Source organism: Lemur catta, chromosome 14, assembly GCF_020740605.2.
Source record: "Lemur catta isolate mLemCat1 chromosome 14, mLemCat1.pri, whole genome shotgun sequence".
Classification (NCBI taxonomy): domain Eukaryota; kingdom Metazoa; phylum Chordata; class Mammalia; order Primates; family Lemuridae; genus Lemur; species Lemur catta.
Window position 1 is genome coordinate 49,365,928 of NC_059141.1, and position 26,924 is coordinate 49,392,851.

At 38.8% G+C, this 26,924-nt stretch overlaps 2 protein-coding genes across 3 annotated transcripts in view; one reads left to right on the forward strand and one right to left on the reverse strand.

Annotated features, from left to right (window-relative positions):
- Positions 1 to 649: 649 nt before the first annotated feature.
- Positions 650 to 18,811, forward strand: DNAJC9 (DnaJ heat shock protein family (Hsp40) member C9). Of its 2 annotated transcripts, none has more exons than XM_045569169.1 (5): positions 650 to 1,783; positions 1,963 to 2,103; positions 2,619 to 2,873; positions 5,148 to 5,234; positions 18,552 to 18,811. In XM_045569169.1, the coding sequence occupies exons 1-5, from the start codon at positions 1,604 to 1,606 to the stop codon at positions 18,564 to 18,566; spliced, it is 678 nt and encodes a 225-aa protein (XP_045425125.1). In that variant the 5' UTR covers positions 650 to 1,603; the 3' UTR covers positions 18,567 to 18,811. The 2 variants fall into 2 exon arrangements, with proteins under 2 accessions (XP_045425125.1, XP_045425124.1); XM_045569168.1 differs by lacking the exon at positions 18,552 to 18,811 and adding an exon at positions 5,560 to 7,151 and having other exon boundaries at positions 654 to 1,783.
- FAM149B1 (family with sequence similarity 149 member B1) overlaps positions 6,894 to 26,924 on the reverse strand; it is a 56,103-nt gene continuing 36,072 nt past the window's right edge. Inside the window, exons 8-14 of the mRNA XM_045569167.1 lie at positions 20,611 to 20,735; positions 18,550 to 18,653; positions 14,939 to 15,163; positions 13,077 to 13,200; positions 12,698 to 12,823; positions 9,619 to 9,691; positions 6,894 to 8,178 (exon numbers count right to left, since the gene is read on the reverse strand). Coding sequence (XP_045425123.1) covers positions 8,105 to 8,178; positions 9,619 to 9,691; positions 12,698 to 12,823; positions 13,077 to 13,200; positions 14,939 to 15,163; positions 18,550 to 18,653; positions 20,611 to 20,735 — 851 coding nt within the window. The 3' untranslated portion in view covers positions 6,894 to 8,104. The remainder of the gene's footprint in view (positions 8,179 to 9,618; positions 9,692 to 12,697; positions 12,824 to 13,076; positions 13,201 to 14,938; positions 15,164 to 18,549; positions 18,654 to 20,610; positions 20,736 to 26,924) is intronic.

Below are 26,924 nucleotides of genomic sequence, written 5' to 3' on the forward strand. Positions count from 1 at the left end.
GAGCAAAGATTTAGGCATTTTTAAGAGTCCAATTAGAAAGTCAGTCATAGAATCATATTTAGGTATCATGAGTTTGATAATATAAATTGATTGGTTATGCCAAAACAAAATATCACATTGCTCCACCAAAACTGCAGGATTTTACAACCATAATTGTGATTTAGATGGTCTTAGTGTACACTCTGGATAATGTAGACTTCAAATTCTGGCATAAGACTAAGATACAGGACATTTATAGAGGTTATAAAGCCCTATCGATGTACCAGCTTATTTTATTCTCCAGGTTTTATGTTCTGAGAACAATTACTAGCCACCCCAAATTCCAGGGTCATCAAGGCTCCTCTGGAGTTGTTGGTGACTGGCCTCCACTTGCTTTGAGGATACTTTGAAGCCAGGAAAGGTCTACAGGAATTGACTGAGTTTGATCTTGGATCTGGCAAAGAGAAATGCTTTGAAAACCATGACAACTCTTGGAGGTTTAAAGATGTTACTATACCCTGGAGAGTTTGAGGCTTTGCAGAAACTTACTGGCAGAGCAGAATGATTCTCAAAAGTTAAGATCAGTGAAGGGAATTGATGTGAAATGGGTTAATGTAAAAAGTTATTTTGAGCCACTAAATTTATGCCAACCCAGGTAATCACTTTGCATTCTGGTTTATCCTTTGTCTATGATCTATATAAACGTATTTCCTGGGTGAGCTTATCCTCTCCCTGATTTCCAAAGTTTTCTCCAGCCTTAGTCTTGCTTTGGATCTCTAGGCTGAAGTTTCTCACCATGTATGTCTTGGATGTTTGCTCCAGCTGACACTGTTACCACTTCAGATACAACATGCTCAAACCCAGCAATGAACTTAACAAAGCATTAAAAGAAAGCCTTTGCTTCAGCAGCTTGTTTATTAAGATGAGGGTTTGGGTCATGTTATCTCCACCAATGTGTAAGGTGACTCGGGAGCAGGAAGGTGCGTGAAGATGATTCTGTAATAAACGTCAAATCCATAAGCCCTGTCAAGAGTTTATAGAAGACTGGTGTTTTGTGGGTTTTGTTCAATGTAGCCTTTTTCCTGCAGAACTCGAAGGAAAGTACCCCAGCAGTCCCCCAGCAAAATTATCTGGGTGTACGGCTCTACCTATTGCTTTCAGGATCATCGTTGGAAAAACAAATCTGTTAGGTTGAACCATGTGAAATTGCCGAATGGTGATGTTTGGCCGTTTTCTACTTTTTTTAAAAAGCCAGCAATTTATAAAAGCCAATATATGGACGTTTCATATATATTATTGAGTAAGCTTTCTGCCCTGGGATACTGGGGGTAAAACAACTGGTGAGATGCCAGGTTGTCAGCATTAGGGGAGGGCCGCACAGGAGATGGTGTTGTGGGACCGAGCGAAGCTCCGCCGCAAGTAAGGTGTCCCCGGGCGGGCGCCAGCCTGGCCACGCCCTGTCTGCGCGGCCGCCGTAAAGCGCGGCTGCGGAGCGTAGCCCCGCCCCTTCCGCCCCTCTTGTGACGCGGGTGCTGTGGGCTATTTGAGCGGGAAAAAGCCGACCGGAGCTCTAGTCCGTGAGTCTGTGACCTGCTGTTTTCGTGGAGGTTCCCCGAAGCCTAGCATGGGGCTGCTGGAGCTATGCGAGGAAGTGTTCGGTACCGTCGACCTTTACCGGGTGCTAGGCGTGCGGCGCGAGGCGTCGGACGGCGAGGTCCGACGGGGCTACCACAAAGTATCCCTGCAGGTGCACCCGGACAGGGTGGGCGAGGGCGACAAGGAGGACGCCACACGCCGCTTCCAGGTATGCAGGTCGCCGCCCCAAAGCGGACCGTCCTCCCTGGCCTCTCCCGGTCTTCTAGACACCTACCCCCGCTGCGGGGAGTGTGCTCACTTTGGCTTGGCGCTTTCTCTTTTTCTCGAGGCGCGGTTTCAGTGGGGTCGGGGGTGCCGGGGTGACTTTTGGATACTCTTTTCCCGCAGATTCTGGGGAAAGTCTATTCCGTTTTAAGTGACAAAGAACAGAGAGCAGTGTACGATGAACAGGGAACAGTGGACGAGGATTCTGCTATGCTCACTCAAGACCGGGATTGGGAGGCATATTGGAGATTGCTCTTTAAAAAGGTAGGAAACTTTGGAGGTTTCTTTGTGACTTACTATTATTCAGTCAACAAACGTTTATTCAGTGCCTTTGAGGCCTTGCATTTTTGTGTTAATTTGTATGAATGAGAAATTTGACTTTGGTCTTGAAATATAAAACAGGCACATTTATTGAAACAGCCTTTGTTTTCCTGTTGATATAGTGAGATTGTTACAGTGAAAAGGGAGGATTTATTTTTTTACAGGATGTCCTTTATTTTACATATCTAAACGTAAGTCTTGAATGTTTATCTCTGTCTCTTCCCTACTTTGGAAACTTTAATTGCCCTTCCCTGGTCCCTAGTTTAGCAGTTGTGAGGTTGGACCAGGGAGAACTCTGGAATAGCTTAGGCATAGAAAATTTGGTTCCTTGCAACAATATCTACTCAAGCAACTGTTGTATATGGGGAGAAACATTTCAATTTCTGAGTCTCTAGTTTTACTAGTGTACTTCACTTCTTATTTAAAATAAAATTTTCAAAGTATCTCTCTCTTATCAGATATCTCTAGAGGACATTCAAGCTTTTGAAAAGACATACAAAGGTTCTGAAGAAGAGCTGGCTGATATTAAACAGGCATATCTGGATTTCAAGGGTGACATGGATCGGATCATGGAGTCTGTGCTTTGTGTGCAGTACACAGAGGAACCCAGGATAAGGAATATTATTCAGCAAGCTATTGACACCGGAGAGGTCCCATCCTATAATGCCTTTGTCAGAGAATCGAAACAAAAGATGAATGCAAGGAAAAGGAGGGTAAGATCTGGAATGCTATTGATTATTCATGTCTTGACTGATTCCGAAGAGGATTTGAGGGTATTTATAACAATGGAAGTATACACAAAATACTGAAGTGAGGATCAGGGTTAATTTCATCTATATCTCTCATCTAATAAAATGGGTATACCAGTTCATCAAGAGAAACCCTTTTTTCTAGTATGTTGTGCTCAAGATGATTTTACAGAATGGATTGTTTAAATAATATCATCTTAAAGTAACACTAAAATATTTTTCATATAGGCCAATTCTTGTAGCTTTGCAGAGGCATTCCTCAGCATATAAAGTAATGGAGTCTGGGAACATAAGACAGACAGTGGTCTTCACTCAGTTGAAGGATGGGGTGAAGACAGCAGATACTGTCTTGTTAAAAGTGTAGATTCTTGAGCCTTTGCCCAGAGATTGATTCTTGGGTTGGATCCAGAATATATTCTTTAAACAAACATTTTAGCTCATTCTGATAAAGGTGTCTTTCTGACTACACTTTGAGGAAGGAATACTTTCTTGATTGTCAAGAATCGAGGATTATGGCCTGTTTGTTCTTTACACCCATATTAAACTGGGGGAGTGAGGGAGTGACTGTAGCCCAGAAGGCTGGCTGACTCATTAACAGGACTCAATACCATCCCAGGTGTAAAACAGGTTCTTCTGCCCACCCATTTTACACTCCTGATTTCAAGACCAAATAAAATTGGGAGAGTGGGTTCCCATATTCACACTCTTGGAACCCTGTTTCCTAGCCCTCTCTAACATTTCTAATTAAAAAATGGTTAAATTCCTGGAAAGAAAAACAAAGTAGGAGTCCAGAAGCCTTGGATTTTAATCCCTGCCTCAATTAATGCTTTGCTATGTAGCCTTAGGTAATCCACAGGAAACTCTACAGGCTTGTTATTTCAGCTACATAATACAAATATGAGAATAAAGGAGAATATCTGAAAAAAATAAACTGGGGAGTAGGGAAGGGTGGGGTGATGGCAAAGGAAAGGTGCTTAAGACAGAGTTCAGGGAAGGAGTGTATTCAAGGTAGTAAACATTTGTGTCTCTGGTCTTTTGGGAAAGTTGTCTTGGACTTGCACCAAAGTAACCATTACCTCAACGTGGCTTTCATAATAAGAGCTCCAAGGAGAGAAGACAATTTAAAATTTTGCATCTCTGGTGTGTATTTGAGGTGCCTTAATTTTATGTGGCTGAACTGGGGGGTGGGGAGAAGTCTCCAAGTTTTAGGTAAATGAGGCACATACAGAGTAAACTGGCCTTTTTGGTTTGGTGAAAATTTAAATGGACCTGTTTTTCCTAGAAGGCCATGCCATCTCTGTGTTGAGCTGTGGGGAGAAGTGGAATGCATACAAGATCATCATTTTGGTTCATAGGCTACATCTGCTTAGACTCAAACTGACAGTTTTTCCTAAGTTGTTAATCATTTTCTCAGGTGAAACTGAGCACAGCTGCATTCAACAATAGGCTATTAGCTTGAGAAACTTCTCTAGAGTTTGAGGGAGAAATGGCATAGTTTTGAGAGACTGGCAAACTTAGAAGGGATGCTAAATTTAGAGAGATAATTTGAATACAAGGAAACTGTGTCTCTTTATTAGTATAAAGAAGTCCTAATGTATCATCATTCCCAGAATTATTTGTATACTTTGCCACTTAGAAAATTCACAAGGGGTTAGGACCTCTTATAGTTGTTGCCCTAAGGTATTGTATTTTGGAAACAATGCCCTAGGAAAATTCAGCAAATGAAAGTGGCTTTGAAATCAGGTAAAGAGAGGTTAAAAGTGAATTTATTACTGTTGTTTCTTCTGCCTACTCAGGAGAAATCATTTTAAGCCAGGGTTGATCACAAGACTGCCATGAGTCCCATGTAGTAAATTCAGTTTCCAGAGGAGGAATCTGAAGTGCCTGGAGAACATCCTTGGTTAAGTGACCTTTCCTAGCTCTCCTAGCACATTTTTCTTTTCTGTCACCATGTCGTTTATGAGTGCCAAAGTACTTGCTATCTCTAGCAACTAGACATGGGGATAAAACAGAATTGCTTATTGGAATCAGAGGATCTATTGCTTGCTCACAGGAATGTTGCCCTTTAATGAATGACATGATTTATGTAATTTTATTCATTTAAAAAAATTTATTCATCTTGTCTATTTGTTTAATCTTCAAATTGAAATGTCTTATCACAAATTTGTTTTTAGGAAAGAGGATGTATTTTAAGCATTTACTAGTTGCCATGGAGTCTCATGTGAGTCTCTGTTTCAGGCTCTGGAAGAGGCTAGAGAAGCAGAAATGAGCAGGAAAGAGTTGGGGCTTGACGAAGGAGTACATAACTTGAAAGCAGTCATTCAGGTAAACTTGGCAGGTTGTCACTACTTATGTTCTGATTCCTACTGCTAATATTTTCTTTGGAGTGTATGTGTGGTAGTATGGGTATTTTGTTTTCTTTTAAGATGTAACTTATATACCATCTGTCCTTTTAAAGTGGTTTAAATTCAATGGTTTTTAATATATTCACAGCCATCAACACTAATTCTAGAACATTTCACCACTTGAGAAAGAAACCTCATACCCATCAGTAGTCATGCTCTATTCTTCCCTTCTCCCAGCCCCTGGCAACCACTAAGTACTTCCTGTTTCTATGGTTTGAAAGCTTATGTTTTAACTTCTCAAACAGAGCAGACAAAAGGATCGGCAAAAGGAAATGGACAATTTTCTGGCACAGATGGAAGCAAAGTACTGCAAAACTTCCAAAGGAAGAGGGAAAAAAACAGCTCCCAAGAAATAAAAGAAATAATGGAATTTTTCTCTTCAAAGGACCTTAGGTGTTAATTGGTGTCATTGTAGGCAAGGTGTGGGCAAAAGTCAACCCAACCCTTAGAGGAGTTGTCTTTTCAGCCTAAATTATTCCAGTTGACTAAACCAAGAAGAATCTCTCAACTTAATTTTAGTATTTCCCAGAAATCACCTGACATTGTGTGAGTCTCCTATGAAGGAATTTGGTGATGATAGTTGGAAAGGCAGTATAATTCGTGACAGCACTTGCTTCCTTGGATCTTCTGTACATGGAACTCTGTCTGGAACGGGGTCTCTCCATACTGTTTTCTGTGATGTGCATATCTATTAGAATTGGTACTCTGCCTAGCAAGAACACTTTCAAAAAACACTTTGCTGAACAGCTGTCTTCCAAATAACTGCCAATTTACATTTGGTCTTAATGATCCTAAATAGATCCTTTCTTTTTGTTTTATTCAGTCAGGTTCTGTACTCTATGCTTGAAGTATAGGAAAAATAGGTGTTCAGATTACTTCAAGCATTTTTCTAAGACTTGTATATGATTAAATAAGTATAAAATGACGTTAAGTCTGGGAGCTTTTTAAATGATCCCAGTGATCATTTAAAATGTGATCTAGAAAAACAATATGTTCTTTAGGATAGAGAAGGGAAAAAAATAGTCCTAGTCAGTGTTATAATAGACAGCCCAGTTTAAATAGCATAAAGAGATGTGTGTTATAGTCTTGCCTCTAACTGCTGAATTTCCTTGGTCAGGTCACTGAGCTTGCCTGAAGTTGTTTCTTCATTTATAAAAATGAGTGAGATCTAAACTCATCAGATCGTATACCTTAAATATGTCCAGTTTTTTTGTAAACGAAAAAATTTGCACTCACTTTGAATGAATACACACACACAAAGGGTGAGGGGATTAGGCTAAATGGCTTCTTAGAGGCCCCTTTCTGACTCTTTAATTTTGAAAGGCAAACCATACTGATCCAATCATTTGTTAAATTACACTTACCGTATTGGTTTGCGAGAACAATACAGAGATTTTCACTTATATTTCGATGAGGTGGTATGTGTTCTTTAGAATATACAGAATTTTTTTAGGGACTGTTCAACTTAAAATCTCTGATTTGTGGACTAATATATTCAACATACTATATGCATAAAACAAGCCTTCTCTTGCTATTGAGCTTTATGTATCATAATTTATCTAAGGTAAGCAAGCACATGACACATTTTCAGTTTGTGATTACAAACAGGTTAAAAAATACTCTTTAATTGTATTAAAAATATAATTTAACGTGGGTTGTCTGAAGCATCTGTCTTTGTATGATAACATTAGAACAGCTTGGTATGATAAAAAGTTATCCCAATTTATGATCATTTGAATTTATCCACTCTGAAAATTAACAATTACATTTAAAACTGATATGATAAAAGATTAGTGTTCAGTGAAATTTAAATAAAATAAAGCCATAGTTCAAACCATTGCTGCATTCATGAGTGCCCTCAGGAAAAGGCCTGTGGTAAAATAAGAATGCTGAACCTCTAATTCTGCTGCTCTTAGGACATGTTTGTGCTGGACTGCCAGGGTTTCATAAATTTTTAAGGAATTGTACCTTGGTGGCTCACTAATAGACCCTACAAATTATTTTTTAATTGACTTTCTTAGAGCTATAGGAGAAAATATGGCAAGGTGAGTTTAATATTCGGAAAAAAAAAATATGACCAGTAATTTATAGAGAAAATAAGCATAACCTGATATCAGACAGGCATTGTAAGGTTCAGTTGTCCTATCTGAAAAAAAAATATGCAATATGATTTATTACATAAGTTATTTTACACCAGTGTTTAATATTTATGTCTTTAATTACTCACCCCTTACATTTTTATCTGCTGATAGGATTGGACATGTAAAGAGAAAGCTATGGAATGACATCTGTTGATGAGTAGGTTGGATTTTTGACAGCACCGTCTCTTAAAAATGACTTAGAACTTAGTTACAGCTTTCCAGAAATTAATACATGCAGAAGTATTCTAAAGCCAATAATATTGTTATCAAACAGTCATTTGCTGCTTTTCATGTATGTGTAATCTCCTAGAAACCTATAATAATTGAACTGGTCATTGTTTAACAGACAACATGAGCAGTGATTTGGGTATTTTCCATTGTTACATTTTTGGATACAAACTTTACTGTCCAGTGGAATGGGTTAATTTATGCTGCAAGAAGACAGTAACTGGATATAGAAACAGTATCCGTGTAATCTTTGGCGGATACTTTGTTGTGTTTTTCACAGTCAGTTGTACCAAAATAACTCTTCATGAAGATGGTTTCAAGTTGATCTTGTATACAAGTTCTACATCACTCCATGACTGAACACTGATTCATGAATTCTTCCCACGTGTTCCGTGCAGCCTGATGCGTTCTTCTCATTTCCCTATCGTCCCTGCCTGTTTCTAGAGACTGGTCCACCTCTGCTTTGAGATTTTGTAGACCCATGTAACTGAGGACCTGTCAGACACAGATGACATCATACAGTAACATTAGTAGACAGCCTAGGTTTGGTAACCCCAAGTTCATATCTCAGGGCTTTTTTGCTCCAGTTATCTGTTATACTTTAAATTTGGAAACTGGGACTAAGTAGTACAGTATATATTTACCAAGGCAATAGAAAACATGTTTATATATTTTATCCTGTAGAAATAAAAAACTTATATTCTGTAGATATGACAGCATAACCTAGTGTTGGAGAAGAACCCACTAACTAAAAAGGACTAAGGGCCAGGTGTGGCTCACACTTGTAATCCTAGCACTTTGGGAGGCCGAGATGGGAGGATTGCTTGAGGCCAGGAGTTCAAAATTAGCCTGGGTAACATAGCAAGACCTCATTTCTACAAAAAATGGAAAAATTAGCTGGCCACGTGGAGTCCCAACTACTTGGGGATGTTGAGGCAGGAGGATCACTTGAACTCCGGAGTTTGAGGTTGCCGTGAGCTATGACTGCACCACTACTCTAGCCCAGGCGACAGAGTGAGACCCTGTCTGAAAAAAAAAGGACTAAGATGTTTCACTCACCTAAATGTTAACATTGGTTACACCTGACTGTCAGTGTGGCTGAAACTGTAGCTCAGAGGCAGTAATGCTTCTCTATGAGGACTGAGCCAAAAGCAGAATCTGGTGAAAGCATTTAAAAACTACCAGCCAGTGCTACTAGGAACTGAACTAAGAAATCACTAGGACTACAACGATGGCTTGGGCAGATTAGTTTTTTCTGTATTGCTGATTAATCCTACCATTAACAGGAAACACTTCAGCTGCCCAGTACTTGCAAATTTGCCTACAAAATAGTAAGAATGACTCTGATGGTGGTGAGAAGACTGTCATAGGAAGAATTAAGACAGCCCTAAATTTTCTTCCATCACTCCTTTTTTAATATATCTACAGAGTGTAATTTAGAGATAAAAAGTTAATGGGCTAGAGTCAGACTCAGCATATCCTGACATTTAAGAGTTTTCCTTACCTTGGCCTAACAGGTTAACTGACCAAAGCAGTTCAATCCATAGGAGTATCAATTTTTGCCTACATTGTAAAATCCATGCCATGTTCTTAAAGACTATTTCAAATGTTATGAAAATTATTTATTTGGCTTAATTTTTTTAGATTCAAAAATAGTAGTTTACCTCAGTAGTGAGAGGTTAATTTATATGGTATAAAAACAGCAGAAATCTGTAACTTTTTGGCTCTGAGCAATAGAACTCTTCTTTTTATTATACCTCATGTCCCAAAATGAATTTGAGGTGATTTACAAAGATGTGTGAAAACAAAATAAATATAAGAATATCTGGAAGAAAGGAAAATAAGTGTAGGAAAAAAAAAAAAAAAAGACAAAACAAAGGTAGGGTCTTAACATATCCACCCGTGGTAAAATAAGGGCCATGGCCCGACGTGTACCTGCAGATCCCCTACCAGGTCGGGCCTGATGAGGATACTCGGCTGCACGTGAACGATGCTGCTGCGTGTCCAGCTAAAACAGAAGAGATGAGATACAGCTTTAAATGCAACTTCTCCCAAAGGGTAATACTTGCTTTACAAAGTTCACGGAGGAAAACCTTCAAATTGACAGCAATGTAAAAGGCATAGTCTACCGACCTGAGGGGACAGTTGACTGAGTGTGCTGTGCTGAATTCCAAGTAGAAAAATCCCAAGCCAGATGCTGACAAAGCCCTTTGTTAACTCGTAAAAATTACAAATTCTACAACTTTATTAATATGCTTTTGAGAAAATCTTACCATTTATAAATAATCCATACAGCTTAATATTTCAGTTAGATTCCAAGGGAGTGTTGTCTGATTTCTATTCACTGCCTACTGACTAAAACAGAACCAGCCTTTTCAGCAACAGTGAAATACCCATAGTGAAATAGTGAAATATAACTCTACATTTACTTTTCAGTGCCTTTTTTTTTTTTTAGACAGTCTCACTCTATTGCCTGGGCTAGACTGCAGTGGCATATTATAGCTCACTGCAGTCTGAAACTCCTGGGCTCCAGTGCTCCTCCTGCCTCAGCCTCCCAAGTAGCTGAGAGTATAAGCACAAGTCACCATGCCTGGCTAATTTTTCTATTTTTTGTAGAGATGAGATCTTGCTATGTTGCCCAGGGTGGCCTCGAACTCCACGCCTCAAGCAATCTTCCCACCTTGGCCTCCCAAAGTGCTAGCATTATAGGCATGAGCCACTATGCCCAGCCTACTTTTCAGCTTTATGAAACTCAAACATTTCAGAATTACCTCAAGGAATTTAAAGATGTAAAGATATGACTAAAATGTTAAATTGCAAATATCCAAGGCTAGGCACAGAGGCTGCAGTGAGCTATGATTGTGCCACTGCACTCCAGCCTGGACAACAGAGTGAGACCTTGTCTCTTAAAAAAAAAAAAAAAATACAAATATCCAATAAAAAGCTATGTATGCTATCCTGTTGGGGCTTCTGAATAAAAACATCCCTCAGTTCCCTGTCAGCACTCAAATTGAGAGATTTAAGGAATGTTTTTTTTCTAGTGAAGCCCCGATATTCCAGAGATCAGGGGTCAGCAAACTTATTTTTTGTAAAGGGCCAGGTAGTTATTAGGTTTTGTGAACCATATGGTTGTTGTGAGTACTCAACTTTGCTGTTGTTGTATGAAAGTAGCCATAGACAGACAGTACATAAACAAATGAGCTTGGTGGCTCTGCTCCAATAAAACTTTATTTACAAAAACAGGCAACAGGCTGGGTAGCCCATGAATTGTAGTTTACTGACCTTTATTGTAGATGAAAACACCAAGGAGCAGAGTGGTGCCAGGACTCAGCCAGCACTCTTAGATTGAGCTACTAGGTATCTCCCTTTTTATGACAGCAAATAGGGAGAAAAATGGCTATGGTAAGTAATTTTTACCATTTTTAATTGTTATTGTTATAAACTTATGAAAAATGGAAACTTTGAAATGTTTTATGCGTTTACTAAGGCAACGAAAAATAAAATGTTAGGAGAGAGTGCAGCTATAGAATATAATCAAGCACTGCTTAACAAATATCCTGGATTGGATTATGAGAAGACAAATTCAATAGAAGTTCTCAAACTTTCCAGGATTCACATGCTAAACTCCAAGAATCAGAAATGCTCACACATTTCCTTTTTGCCCTTATTTTTGGTGAGTTTCCCCCTAAATCAAGCTTTGTGAGGTCTGCTGTGTTGAATAGTCTTCCCCGCAAAATTCATGTCCAGTTTGAACCTGTGAATGTGACCATATTTGGAAATAGGGTCTTTGCAGATGTAATCAAGTTAAGGTGAAGTCATACTGGATTAGGGTGGGCCCTACAGTCAATAAGTAGTGTCTTTGTAAGAGGGAAACATGAACGCAGATGTACAGGACAGAAGGCCATGTGATCAGAGGCAGAAATTGGAATGATACAGCTGCAAGCCAAGAAACACCAAGGATTGCAGGCAACCACCAGAAGCTAGGAAGAGGCAATATTTCCCTAGAGACGGCAAAGGGAGATGGCTCTGCTGACACCTTGATTTTGGGCTTTTACCGTCCGGAACTATGAGAGAATAAATTTCTGTTGTTTTAAGCCACCCAGTTGTTGGTCATTTTTTATGGCAGCCCTAGGCAACTAACACAAAGCCCCGTTCATTTGTTCTCACCACTCTTCTAGTAGAAGAAAGATTGTACAGTGCTTTAGGCTGATTTGGTTCAAGGTTCATGAGTTGGGATAAGAGAGTTGCAAACACTAACTAATACCCTGAAAACTGGTGCAGGATCAGGGGCCCTAGTCAATTCCTGAGGCTCTCCAAGCCCTCTTGCCACAAAGCAGATGAGGTGGGATTGAGCTGCTGGCCTATATATAAATGGGGAAGGGTGAGTGCATGATGTCCAGTCTCCCAACCAGGTTTGGCTTAAAAGTAAAAGGGCTAGTAAATGGGAAGGCAGTGTCCAAATTTAAAACACCAGTGGGAAAAGTCCTAAACTGGGTGTCCTGGTGCATACCTGTATTCCCGGCTCCTCAATAGGCTGAGGCAGGGGGATTGCTTGAGCCCAGGAGTTTGAATCCAGCCTGGGCAACGCAGCAAGACCCCATCTCTAAAAAAAATTAAAGTTCTAACTCATTCATCACCAGTCCTTATAATCTGATACCACTTTTGATGCAATTCCATAAGAGCAGGGTTAGACAGTGAAGTTATGCTGATCTGATATGCATGGGAGTTTAACATTTTTGCTTGAACTGAGAAATATCTAAACTTAAATTGTTTAGAATTTGTGATTTCTGTGTAAGGCATTTTACTGACAAAAGAATGAGTGGCAGGGACATTCTACATTTTGTAGCATTTCAACAAAGTGTACTTATAACACTTTTTATTGTTAGTACCTCAACTTTTATATTTAGAGTTGATTAAACCACCAGATAAAGTCTTAAGTCTGCTAAAGTAGTAATTTTTTTTCCCTTTTCATTCCCCAACTATCAGGACCATATTAGGAGGTATGTCACTCTACCAAAAATGACTGCGTTGTGTTGGGCCTGGAGAAAAAGTCAGGTAAAAGGAGCCTCTCTTGGGGGTGCTGATAGTTGGGTTCATCCACCACTGCACTTCGAGCTCGACTGGAATCACTATGGGGTTTCTGCAGAGGAGATAAAAATTATAGAAACAATTAAACTATTAGTAGTGGGAGCTGCATATGTCCTACATCAACCCTGGTAGGTGTGGTACTGCAGGCCAAGCAGCTCCAATTTCACCGTTATCATTTAGCACTCAGTTTGTACTTTTGTGGACAAAATACAGTATAAATCAAGACCAGAGTACAAATCCTACAGAATCACTGCCCACGAAGTATCACAGTAAGCACATGGAAAGGCAATATGAAAGAGACATACCGTTTGCTTTTGTGGCCCCACAGTGCTCAGATGTTCAGCTTCAACTGTGCCAATAGGTGGCAGCAGATTATTTCGACTCAGGGGCATCGGTGAGGGGGAGGAGAGTGAGTCGGCTGCCACTGGGCTGCAGATCCCACCAGAGAACACCAAGGTATGAAAGCATGAAGTTAATACCAGCAAACTGATTAGAAACCAAATAAATGAAGCAAATGAGTTGAGCAGTATTTTCTGATTTTTAAAAAGCTCTGTCTTGGGCACACAAGAGAAGTTGGCCCTTTCACAGAACTGGATGGTAAAACAACTTTCTCTGTCAATCTTGGATTTGTAAATTCACATCTGATGGAATTCTCCACATTTCTGGGCCTTCTGGTTGTCCTTTCCCTAATAACTGTAATTCTCAGGTAGAATTCCTAAACTTTCATTCCCTTCAATGGGATTTGGAACAGCTTTCAGTGTTACTTATACCTAAGACAGTAATTGAAATGGAATGAGATTTTCATGTTCTAGAAATAACAAAGCAACTTATTTTTCAACTTAGGAAAAATGTACTGTCAGAAAGAATGAGAGATTAATTATACCTCAAGACCACTCATCCCCAAATGAATGAATCTATAGCTCTGTTGGTATAGATATAGCTATAGCCACATAATAAAATAGCTGAGCAGGCGAGAAGAACGTTGGTGGCCTGACAAAGATTTTTGGTGGTTTGGGACATCCTTTTTTGTGAGTCTGTTGGGAAAAATTATAACAAGAAACTAAAAAATCAAGATCAAGAAACAGCATGTTGGGAGAGAAGTATGATGACTCATGCTTAACCTAGAAGCTGAATTCAATACACTGTTGTGTACTGTAATAATATTTTATACCCTTGGTTATAGTCTTAGAAATTGATTATCCTAAGATATTTTGTGAATCAATAACTAAAAGAATTCTATGTTAAAAATTAGGCCGGGCACGGTGGCTCACGCCTGTAATCCTAGCATTCTGGGAGGCCGAGGCGGGCAGATCGCTCGAGGTCAGGAGTTCGAGACCAGCCTGAGCGAGACCCCGTCTCTACTAAAAATAGAAATAAAAATTATCTGGCCAACTAAAAATATATATAGAAAAAATTAGCCAGGTATGGTGGCGCATGCCTGTAGTCCCAGCTACTGGGGAGGCTGAGGCAGTAGGATCGCTTAAGCCCAGGAGTTTGAGGTTGCTGTGAGCTAGGCTGACGCCACGGCACTCACTCTAGCCAGGGCAACAGAGTGAGACTCTGTCTCAAAAAAAAAAAAAAAAAAAAAAAATTGGCTTCTGGGTATTTTTTGCACAATGAAGCTCAGAGTGTTTAGTGAATGGAGGGTGAGAAAAGGAAAGATTATTTTTAGTGTTACCTAAGTGTTTCCTAAGAAGTTCTAAGGAATATTTTTCCTGGTATATAAGCAACTATTATAATACTCATCTGAGGTTTATAAAGTTTTCCTTGTCAATGGAAGAAGCAGATCCCAATGGTACAGAAAAACATTAAAGGAGAATTAACTATTATTTGGGGATGAATTTCACTCAACATGTTCCCACTAAGGAAAATGTGTAATACAATACACATATCCTTTCCTTTCATAAATCCCACTACAGTATTCTAACCAATATTTTATTTTTAGAAATGGGAATCTTTAGCCAAATCAACAGAAAGATTCAGTATTTACATTTCATTAAAATTTAACCCCATTTAAAAATTTTATATTGGATACAAACTCCATGGGTCATCCATCATAAGAATGATCATTAGTTTCCAGGCATAAATTTCAATCTTATATTTAATTCTCTATGTAAAATTTATTAGTTTTACCATAGTTTCCAGAAATTCTGCTTTTGAAACCTACATTCGGGATCCTCTGAGGAGCTCTTCCACAGGTCTTGGCGTTCCAGCACGTGAATGGCTTGTGCTAATGGGATGAAGGGTACGCGGCAGGGGATTGCGTCTCCTTGCGGACTGCACTGTATATGACAGACACGATGTGCTAAACTCCATGGCTCGATTTAGCCAATTTCGGGTTGAAAGGATGGTACTTGACCCAGGCCTCATAAGTAGCTTGTCATCAAGATCTCTAGTGGCTCAATCAGAAAACCACAATGAAAAAAATATCACTATGTACAGGAAGACAAGACTCATGGGGTAAAAAGCTTTAGACTATAAACTACATTCAGAGGAGGAAAAAATAAAAATAAAACCTTTGAGTAATTAATCAACTTTCCAGAAGGTAATCTAGCTCAGGCATGAGAATCTGCTCTTAAAAGTAGGGCTCCATTTCAATCATAATTTGCTAGAATGGAGATTTGAGAAAGCCAAGTCCATCACCTGCCATCACGGTCACTTGTTCAGTGAAAAGTGAAGGTAAGCCTGAAGAGACCTACTCCAAAGTGCTTTCCAAAAGCCTGCCACTGGGGCTGAGATTCGTATTGTATTTGAGGCATTCTTTTGTGCTGAAGAACTGTCACCAGAAAGACAATTGGAAGGCAAATATTGGTGTTTAGGAGCAGTTGTGGCACCAGTGTGGCTCCCACTGCAGAGATTCAAGTGTTGAGCTAGCTGGAGCCTGCAAAGGTAGGAGTGCAGGTTTGGGTTCCTTGGAAAGCTAGGAGTAGGCCTTGTGCTGCCCGGGACAGTGGGACCACAGTAGCCCAATTAGCATAAACAACTGAAACACAACCCTTTTCTTTTAGTCCTCTGATAAAGAAAATACCACACCTAAACAGTTCAGTAGGTTTAACACACTATGCTACAGATTCAGGGGGGGTTTATTTTTGTTTTTTTAAAGCAGATGAGAGTCCAGAGCTCCTGGGGGAAAAATAAAAAATAAATCAGATGAGAGGATGTTTGACTATTGTAAGACATCTAAGAGACAGTATTTGCAGAATGAAATGGAGGGGAAGTGAAAGAATAGAGCAGCTAAGTAAGCTCTGCCACTTGCTTCTATGCAGATTCCTCAACCTTTCAGGCCACTTTGGTGCTTTTAGTGCAAAACATGCCTCAGTGTTTGGAGGACTCTGAAGGGAAGATGCCCATCAAGGAATAGGACTAAACCTTGAGAATTACAAGAGATATTTCTGATTTTCCTACCTTCTTAACCATTCACCTTTTTTTGCATGCCCTAATTGCTTTCTAATTATAAAAGATTTAGGCATTAGCTGCCCTGTGTTCATCTTTATTTTTTCTGTAAACTTCTCATTCATAATTCTGGATTCGATTATCATCTCTAGCCAGATAACCTTTAGATCAGTCTCCAGATCTGACCTCTTCCACATTTCCAGCGAGATGGCCCATCAATGTAAACTTAACATACCCCCAAAGAAACTCATCTTTTCCCCCAAACAAGCTTCCCTTGAGCTTGAAATCTCAGAGCTGACTTTTATGTCTCTATTTCTATATCGTTTCATTTCTTTTACAGTAACTCCTAAAATAGTTCGTTCTTTTCTTACCCTGTGCTACAGCTTAAGTACAGACCCTGAGCAGCTCATGCTGGAACTCCTGCATTAGACCCCTTACCTTCAGTTCCTCCTTTAATCTAATCTATGGTCCACTACTATGAAATTGATATTTCAAATTCCTGATTTAAACATATGTGCTCCCCAATTGAAACTCATACATTGCTTATAGAAGTGTAAAATGGTACAACTACTTTAGGAAATTGAATGAGGGGTCTCCAAAAAGTTTATGGAAAATACATATTTAAAAATTATACATGGATTTCAATTTTTTTTGTACCAAAATAAACTTGTACTAACTTGTTATAACATGTCTCAATAGGATTTAGTTTGAGGCACTAAGAGATCGGTTTGAAAAAATGTATCAGAGTGGCCGGGCGCGGTGGCTCACGCCTGTAATCCTAGCCCTCTGGGAGGCCGAGGCGGGTGGATTGCTCGAGGTCAGGAGTTGGAGACCAGCCTGAGCGAGACCCCGTCTCTACTAAAAATGGAAAGAAATTATCTGGCCAACTAAAAATATATATAGAAAAAATTAGCCGGGCATGGTGGCGCATGCCTGTAGTCCCAGCTACTGGGGAGGCTGAGGCAGTAGGATCGCTTAAGCCCAGGAGTTTGAGGTTGCTGTGAGCTAGGCTGACGCCACAGCACTCTAGCCCGGGCAACAAAGTGAGACTCTGTCTCAAAAAAAAAAAAAAAAAAAAGGTATCAGAGAAACAGAATTCTGCTAAAATTGAAGCAAGAACAAATGTCAAATTTATGATGAAGCTTGGGTGGAAGAATGATGAAATCAATGGTGCTTTTTGAAAAGCTGAAAAGCAATGCCCCAAAGAAGTCAGCAGCTTACAAATGGATAGCTCGTTTTAAGAAGGGTCGAGATAATGTTGAAAATGAAGCCTGCAGCAGCAGACCATCCACATCAATTTTCGAGGGAAAAATCTTGTTCTTGTCCTAATTGAAGAGGACAGATAATCAACAGCAGCAATAATAGCCAACACCATAAACATCTCAATTGGTTCAGCTTACATAATTCTGACTAAAAAATTAAAGTTGAGCCAATGTTCCACTCAGTGGGTGCCAAACCATTGCACCCAGATCAACTGCAGACAAGGGTAGAGCTTGCAATGGAAATTTTAAACAAGTGAGATCAAGATCCTGAAGCATTTCATTGTAGAATTGTAACAGGAGATGAAACATTATACTGGCTTTACCAGTATAATCCTGAAGACAAAGCACAATCAAAGCAATGGCTACCAAGAAGTGGACCAGTCAAGAACCAAGGTCATGGCAACAGTTTTGGGCAATGCTCAAGGCATTTTGCTTTTGACTTTTTGGAGAGAATAACATATGCTTGAGAGTGTTCTGAGAAAGTTGGCCGAAGCTTTAGCACAAAAAAATCTTCACCAGAAAGCCCTTCTCTACCTCAGCAATGCTCCTGTTCATTCTTCTCATCAAACAATGACACTTTTGCGAGAGTTTTAATGGAAAATCATTAGGCATCCACCTTATAGTCCTGATTTGGCTCCTTCAGACTTCTTTTTGTTTTCTAGTCTTAAAAACTATTTAAAGGGCACCCATTTTTTTCTCAGTTAAGTAAAAACTGCACTGGCATGGTTAAATTCTCAGGACCCTCATTTCTTTAGGGATGGACTAAATGGCTGGTATCATCATTCACAAAAGTGTCTTGAACATGATGGAGCTTGTGTTGAGAAATAGTTTACATTTTTTATTTTTATCTTTTGTTTTTGAGACGAGGGTCTTGATAAATTACCCAAGCTGGTGTCAAACTCCTGGGCCCAAGGGATCCTCCCACCTCAGCCTCCCAAGTAGCTGGAATTACAAGCTCAAACCATTGCACCTGGTTTATTATTTTTATCTTTTAAATCCATTTTTTCCACAAACTTTTTGAAGTTCCCTCATACATGCACACTGATGAACTGATTTTACTTTCCCTTTATTTCTCAGTGATCTACTTACACTCTATAGTCTATTAAAATTTTATACTTCTTACAGGAGCTTGTCCATTAGAGAGAGATTTCTTGGCTGGAGAGGCATCCCATGAACCAAGAGACCATTCACATTTGGCTGATGACCACTTGCTTGACAGAGATTCATCTACATGTGAAAAGAAGATGTTAATCATTACTGGTTGGTGAAGATAACTGGTTTCCCAGCTTTGCTAAAAGTTAATATTTCCAATTTGGTCATCTATATATTTTCTCCCTGTATCTTAACTTTTATAACATCTTGGCCAGTAGCCCTGGCAGGGACCCCATGACCCAACTGTCAAGATGACAGAGTGCTTTCCTCCATTTGTAAATGACAGCAGGTGGGGGAAGGCTGATCAACCTGGATGACAGTAATTAACAGCCACTCTCTTAGGGGAGAGAGGACCTTTATTATTATTATTTACAATAGAAAAGAAAACCTAAGAAAGAAAATTCACAAAATATGGAACAATAATAGAAAAAATAAGGGTAAACTCTAACAATCTCTTTTTTCATCACATAATCCTGTAATCTGCACAAACTAATCTTTTCTCTTTCACTACCCATGGAGTAGTCAGCTCTCAGTGATAACCTGCATCCTGAAGATTATTGACTAGGAGTTAATCTTCCTTGTTCTAATGTTAGCAGGATTTAATCTTACTTGGATTGGTATTGCCACTTGAGAGACCTGCTTATTTTCTCTCTCAGGTCATCAGCCTTTCTGACCATCTCCTCTGCCACAGAATGTAGTTTCCTTCCTCTTTCTTTCAAGAATGTTTGAATTAACTCCTCCTTCCTTTGGTCACTAACAACCAGAACCATCTAGTTAACTGTTCAGAGCTTAGGCTACCTTAACCACAGCCAGAGCAGTTCAACATGCAGAAGTGTTTTATTACCACCAAAGGAACAGGAGTTTATCTGGTTCATCCCTGACGTGGTATGTTATGAACCTTGGTGATTTTATTTTTAAATATCCCTTTTGTAAATCCAGCTGTACAATATTTGGCCATATACCAACAAAGCTTATGACTAGATCTGGTAGCAAAACCCAGGGTTGATGAGCATGGCCCCAGGATTACAATCCTTTTTCTCTTTCTTTTGTCCCCCTCCTTTTTTTTTTTTTTTTGGGCCACAGTAACATTAGGAAACTATCATGTAGGTCCTGAGACTACGTAAATCATTACACAGGCATGAGACCACGCTCACCAGCCTCCTGCAACAAATGCTATCTTTGTGCTTGTTCAGACTAACTTGAGACAGGTTTTCTCTTTGCTTTGGTTTTATTTTCTACCTGATTTTTGAGTACTAAACATCCAAAAGGCAAAGAAAAAAAAAAAAGTCAACAAATTCAAATATTAAAAAAAGGCTGAGTGTGGTGGCTCACACCTGCAATCCGGCACTTTGGAAAACCAAGGTGTGAAGATCGCTTGAGGCCAGGAGTTTGAGACCAGTCTAGGCAACAGAGTGAGACCCTGTCTACAAAAAATAGAAAAATTAGCTGGGCAGCGTGATGCGAGCCTGTAGTCCCAGCTACTCGGGAGGCTGAGGAAGGAGGATTGCTTGAGCCCAGGAGTTTGAGGTTGCTGTGAGATACAATGATGCTGCTGCACAGTAACCCAGACAATAGAGCAAGACCCTGTTTAAAAAACAAAACAAAACAAAAAAAACAACAACAAAAAACCAGGGCAGGCCAAATTAAGAGAAAAAAAATAAGAAGTTAAAAAGGAGTTCAAAGGATAATGTTAAGACCATAGAAAATCTGAGATTAGTCCCTATTTTCATCATAAAGGTATCCTCCATTCCTCCCAAAACAGACTTAGACTGACCACATAGTTGATTCTAGATTGCACAATTTATGGATGCCTCTTCAAAAGAGTTGATTGAGAATTATTTATCAACCCTAATTTGCTATTAATTTTTTAAACTGAAATGGATCAATGCAAAGAGTCACTGGATTATAATAAATACATAACTACTGAAAAATATTATGTCAAACATAATACAATTAAGGCAAACAGCTCTGAGCAAATTTCCTCTGGCAAGAACAGCCCTAGGGCCTCCAATTGATCCCTTCTGGGGCTTACCGGATTTGAGGTGATGGACAGCACCTTAGACTGTGGCACTCTTGGCAACACCAAAGGGTGTGGTTCACTCAGCACACAGGGACTCTCTGAATCTGGCCTGGTGATTGCAACATTACCCTCTTCATCTGGGCAAAGGAATAGAGTCTATTATCCATGGATATCTTCTAATGCACAGCAACAGTACTGTGAAAAAAAATCTCCCTTAAGAATTCATAATCTCTTAGCCGGGCACGGTGGCTCACACCTATAATCCCAGCACTCTGGGAGGCTGAGGCGGGAGGATCGCTCGAGGTCAAGAGTTCGAGACCAGCCTGAGCAAGAGCGAGACTCCATCTCTACTAAAAAAATAGAAATTAACTGCACAACTAAAAATAAATAGAAAAAATTAGCCGGGCATGGTGGCACATGCCTGTAGTCCCAGGTACTCGGGAAGCTGAGGCAGTAGGATTGCTTGAGCCCAAGAGTTTGAGGTTGCTATGAGCTAGGCTGATGCCACAGCACTCTAGCCCGGGCAACAGAGTGAGACTGTCTCAAAAACAAAAAAAAAAAGAATTCATAATCTCAAGGCTTCACTCATTTTTGCAGCCCAATTTCATACCATCTGCATGGTTCAAAACACCCCTCAAACCAAGAGTAGTTGAAAGTAGTTTCCCAGATTGGTGATGCCTGAAGGTACCTGGCAGAAGGAAAAGGAAAGATTTCTAGAGCAAAGCTGTCTGACAGAACCTTTGGAATTGATGGAAATGTTTTACATCTGTGCTGTCAAATGGGGTAGCTGCTAGCCACATGTAGCTATAGAGCACACTTAAAATGTGAGTAGTGACTGAGGAACTGAATTTTTAATTTTACTTAATTTTAATTTTAACATAAATCGCTATCCATGCTAGTGACTATTCTATTGGATGTTGTATCTCCACAGGAACCATCAGATCATTAATCCAGATCTCAATTCCCACAGGTAAAGTTAGTTATGAGATTAGAAGCCACTATTAAAAATCACACAATCCACGAATAAACAAGGCACCTTGAAAAAGTGCAAGCAGAAACAAAATAATCAGATCAGCAAATACTGTAGAAATTGGAACAGATGCAGAATGCAAAACAAAAGAAGTGATTGAAAATATAAGAGCAAGACATAAAAAATGACCAAGCAGATTTGAAAAAGAACAAAATAAAACTACAAAAGAGAATTAAAATTACCTAAAATTAAAAACTCAGCAGTAGGTTAAAAGCTGAAATTAGAGGAAAAAATATGAAGAAATTATCCTGAATTCAGAGAAACAAGGAGATGGAAAATATGAACTGAACATTTTTAAAAGGATAAATTTTACTGTATGTAAATTGCACCTTAATAAATTTATACCTTACATACAGAAATTAAGAAAATGAGGAAATTAAACCACAAGAAAACACCCTTTGACACAATGACAAAAAAATTAAATATTGAAGAACAACAGTGAGTATTGAAACTATAAGCACAGGAACTTGTATACTGTTAGTGGGCATATAAACTAGTACAATCCCTTTGAACAATTTGGTAAAATTGATTGGAGACCAGCCTGGGCAACATAGCAAGACCATGTCTCTACAAAAATAAACACAAAAAAAATGAGCCAGGCATGGTGGCATGTGCCTTTAGTCCCAGCTACTAGGGAGTCTGAGGTGAGAGGATTGCATGAGCCCAGGAGTTTGAGGCACTCTAGCCTAGGTGACAGAGTGAGACCCTGTCCTAAAACAAAAAAAGAAAAAGATTATAAAAATAAGTTATTAATAAATGAGTACATTTACTCAGAGTTTTATACTTTGGGGCTACAATTCACAACCTTAAAATGTCCCAAGTTATCATGTAGCCCTATTGCATATATTGCACTCTAGCATGCAGTTTGGCTTTCTTCCTCACACAGAGGTAGAGAAAGTTGCTCTAGTGGTAGAGATAGGTTTGTACCAGCACCTGTCAGTTTGCTCCAGCAACAAACAACTAACCAACTGGTTCATGCCAAAGCTAAAAATGCAAAAGTTCTCTTTCCATACTTCCAAGTATTATAGTTTAACTAAAAAGTAATGATAATAGCTAACATTTATTGAGCTCTTATATATTCCAAGAACTGTACTATCTATATACTTTCATTCTTAACTCTGTGGAATAGATATTAGTGTTTTTATCATTTTATAAAGAAACTGAGGGACAGAGAGGTGGTGTCAGAGCCAGTGCTCGAACCCAGGTTGTCTGGCTTTTAACCATTATACTACACTACTTCTTGAAGGAATAGCATTTTAGAGCAGGGGTTAGCAAACTGGCCCATGGGCCCTTCTGGCCTGCTACCTGTTTTTTACTTATTTTGGTAAAATACACATAAGACTTACCATTTTACCACTTTAAAGTACAGTCATGTGTCACTTATCGAGAGGGATGTATTCTGAGAAATGCATTGTTAGGTGATTTCATCATTGTGCAAACATCATTAAGTCTACTTATACAAGCGTAAATGGTACAGCTTACTATACTCCTAGGCTACATGGTTTAGCTTATTGTTCCTGGGCTACAAACCTATATAGCATGATACTGTACTGAATACTGTAGACAACTGTAACACAATGGTAAGTGTGTATCTAAACATAGAAAAGGTACAGTAAAAATACGGTATAGGCTGGGTGCAGTGGTGGTTCATGACTGTAATTTCAGTACTTTTGAGAGGCTGAGGAAGGAGGATCACTAGAGGCCAGGAGTTTGATGCTGAGACAAGGATTGCTTGAGTCTGAGATATGCACCTGTATAGGGCACTTACCATGAATGGAGCTCCAGGACTGGATGTTGCTCTGGGTGAGTCACTGAGTAGTGAGTGAATGTGAAGGCCTAGGACGTTACTGTACACTACTGTAGACTTTAAGCACTGTATACTTACACTATACTAAATTATTAAAAAAAAAATTTTCATCAACAAATTAACCTTAGCTTACTATTACTTTTTTACCTTCTAAATTTTGTAATTTTTGTCTTTTTTACTCTTTTGTAATAACACTTAGCTTAAAACACACCTTATATAGCTGTACAGCTGTATAAAAATATTTTTTCTTTATATCCTTATTTTATAAGCATTTTCCTATTTTTTAATTTTTTTTTTAACCTTTAAACTTTTTTGTTAAAAACTAAGATACAAACACACACATTAGCCTAGGCCTACAGGGAGTTAATATCACTGTCTTCCACCTCCACATTTTGTCCCACTGGAAGGTCTTCATGGGCAATAACACCCATAGAGCTGTCATCTCCTATAATAGCAATGCCTCCTTCTGGAATGCTTCCTAAAGGACCTGCCTGAGCCTGTTTTACAGTTACCTTTTTTTTTTTTAATAAGTAGAAGAAGTACACTCTAAAATAATAATAAAAAGTATAGTATAGTAAATACATATTCCAGTAACATAGTCATTTATTATTATCAAGTATTATATACTCTCCATAATTATATGTACTGTACTTTTATATGACTGGCAGCACAGTAGGCTTGTTTACACCAACATCACCATAAACAATAATGAGTTGTGCTATAATTTTATGAGAGTTGTAACATCACTAGGTGATAGGAATTTTTGAGCTCCATTATAATCTTATGAGACCACCTCCATGCATATGTGGTCCAACATTGACTGAAACGTCATTATGCTGCACGTGACTGTATACAATTCAGTGGCATTAATTACATTCATGATGTGTGCAACCATTACCACTATCTAATTCCAGAACTTTTTCATCACCCCCAAGAGAAACCCTGAACCTGTTACCACTGCCTGTTTTTGTAAATAAAGTTGTAATAATAGTTTGTATATTCTTATTGCTGTATAGTATTCCACTGTATGAAAATATCACATGCTACTGTTGATGGACATTTGGGTAGTTTCCAGTTTATGTTTTCCAGCATATGGTGATATTAAGAACATTCTTGCATATGTCTTTTGGTAAACCTATTTAATGAGTATATAGTAGCATACATGGCAACACGCATCTATTTACGTATTGTTTACAGCTGCTTTCAGGCTAGAAGGGCAGAGTTGAGTAGTTGCAACAGAGACTGGATGCCTATCAAAGGCTAAAATATTTACTAGCTGGCTCTGTATAGACAAGGTTTGCTGACTCCTGTTTTAGGATATTTCAGTCAATCCACTGAACCAGTTAAGAGATCCTCCAGCTCCATTTCATAATCAGTGTCTTTTTTAGACTTTAAGCACTGAAAATTATAGTTATAATACAATGAAATGACCTAAATTTACGAATGCACAGAAAAATAAAAGGATATTCACAGCCCAACACTGGTAAATTGTGAAAGGTGAAATAAAGTTTTCTCTGATATCAGTGGTTAATACTGAACCCTGAAGGAGTTCCTTTACTTATTACCAGGGTTTGTTATGATAGGAGTTTGGATATGACTCTGGACTTTAATTATCATGTGTCCTCTTTCTCCAAAAACTTAACCTCACATAATATAAACCAATTCATTTTAAAGAGAGTGTTAGTCCTATTCTCTAATATAAGCTTTAAAAGAGAACTTAATACACATGCAATAGAGTGGCTTAAGAATAAAACAAACCCATAAAGACAGTAACAAGTGTGTCAAACATATGGAGCAACTGGAACTCTCTCACAGTACTGGAAATAGTGTAAGTAGGTACAACCTCTTTAGAAAACTTTTTGGCAGTATCCACTGAAGTTAGAATAGCATATCCTATGACCTAGCAATTCCAACCTTATGTATCCAATACATGTGTTCACCAAAGACATATCCAACAATGTTCATAACAGCATTATGTTTTGGAAACTACCCAAATGTCCATCAGCAGTAGGGTGTGATATATTCATAAAATGGAATACTATACAGCAACAAGAATAAACAAACTATTGTTACAAGCAAAACATAACTGAATATAACAAACATAATGTTGAGTAAAAAAAGCCAGATGCACAAAGGTATATACTATATGAATCTATTGTTACAAAGGTTTTTTTTTTAAATGAGCGTGACATTGTGAACATAATTACACAGTTTTAGAAGAGGGAAAATCTGTGACGTCAGAAATCAGGGTGGTGTTACTCTTGGAGGGGGAGAGGTTAAGTAACTGGCTGAGGGAAAGCATTTGAAGGGCTTCTGGAGTGCTGGTAGTGTTCTGTTTTTGATCTGAGTGCTGGTCATATATATATATTCAGTTTTTTAAAATTCCTCAGGCTTACTTGATGTAAACTTACTTTGTAATTTTCTACCTGTGTGTTATACTTTAATGAAAAGTTTAAAAAATGTATTTGCTGGACTTCTGCTCCCAACCAAGACGGAGTAACAAGTATTTACCCTCTTGCTTATAACCACCCATAAAACCATAAAACAATGGCTTTCAAGACACTGTACATCAGATAATGAAAGATAGTGAATTCTGAGATGATAAACAAATGAGACTAGCCCTACAACTGCCTTGAAAGAGTTTACAAGATACGGCACAAGGAGGGGAACTGAGGCAGAGCCTGGTGGACTCCCTGAATTGAGAGTCCAGAGAGACCAAGGCAGCTAGGATTCCTAGGATAGAGTACCAGAGAGGAGGAAAATGCACAGAAAGAGAACCCAGGATATCTGCAGAGGGTGAGGTATTCCTTGAGTATTCAAAGAGTACTGATTAGTGCATGTGTGAGAAGAAACTACCTAAGGCTAGGAAAAAGAACCAACTGAAAGAATTAGAGGGGAAAGTGCCTGCTGTTCACATGGGACCAAGAATAGTGCCTGTTCCCACCAGCCAGACCAGAAAAAGTGCATGGGGCTCTGGGCAGAGTAAGATCTTGCCTCAGTAGGTGAGGAATAATTAGCTCTAGGCTGAGCATTGCTCCAGACCTGTCTAACAAATCATAAAAGTACAACCAGAAAGGATCAAACTCTTTCCAAGTAATTTAACTGCTTTTCAGAACAAAGCTCAAGAAGATATACAAGAATAAAAAGAAAATGAAAAAAGAAATTCAGCCCTTAAAGTAAAACTATATCTGAAACCTAATCAAAGATTACCAGGCAGGAAATTACAACCCATAATGAGGAAAATTTCAATAATTGAAACCAACCTAGAATTAACACAGATGTTCAAGTTATTCCACATTTTCAAAGAATTAGAGACATGGAAGATATAAAAGTCACCAAAATCATATTTTAAGATGAAAATGACAATGTCTAAGATGAAAATTACACTGGATGAGCTTAACAGCAGATTTAATATTGCAGAAGATTAATGAACTTGAAGGCACAATAGAAATGATCCAGAATGAAATACAGAGAAAAAAGAATACTGAA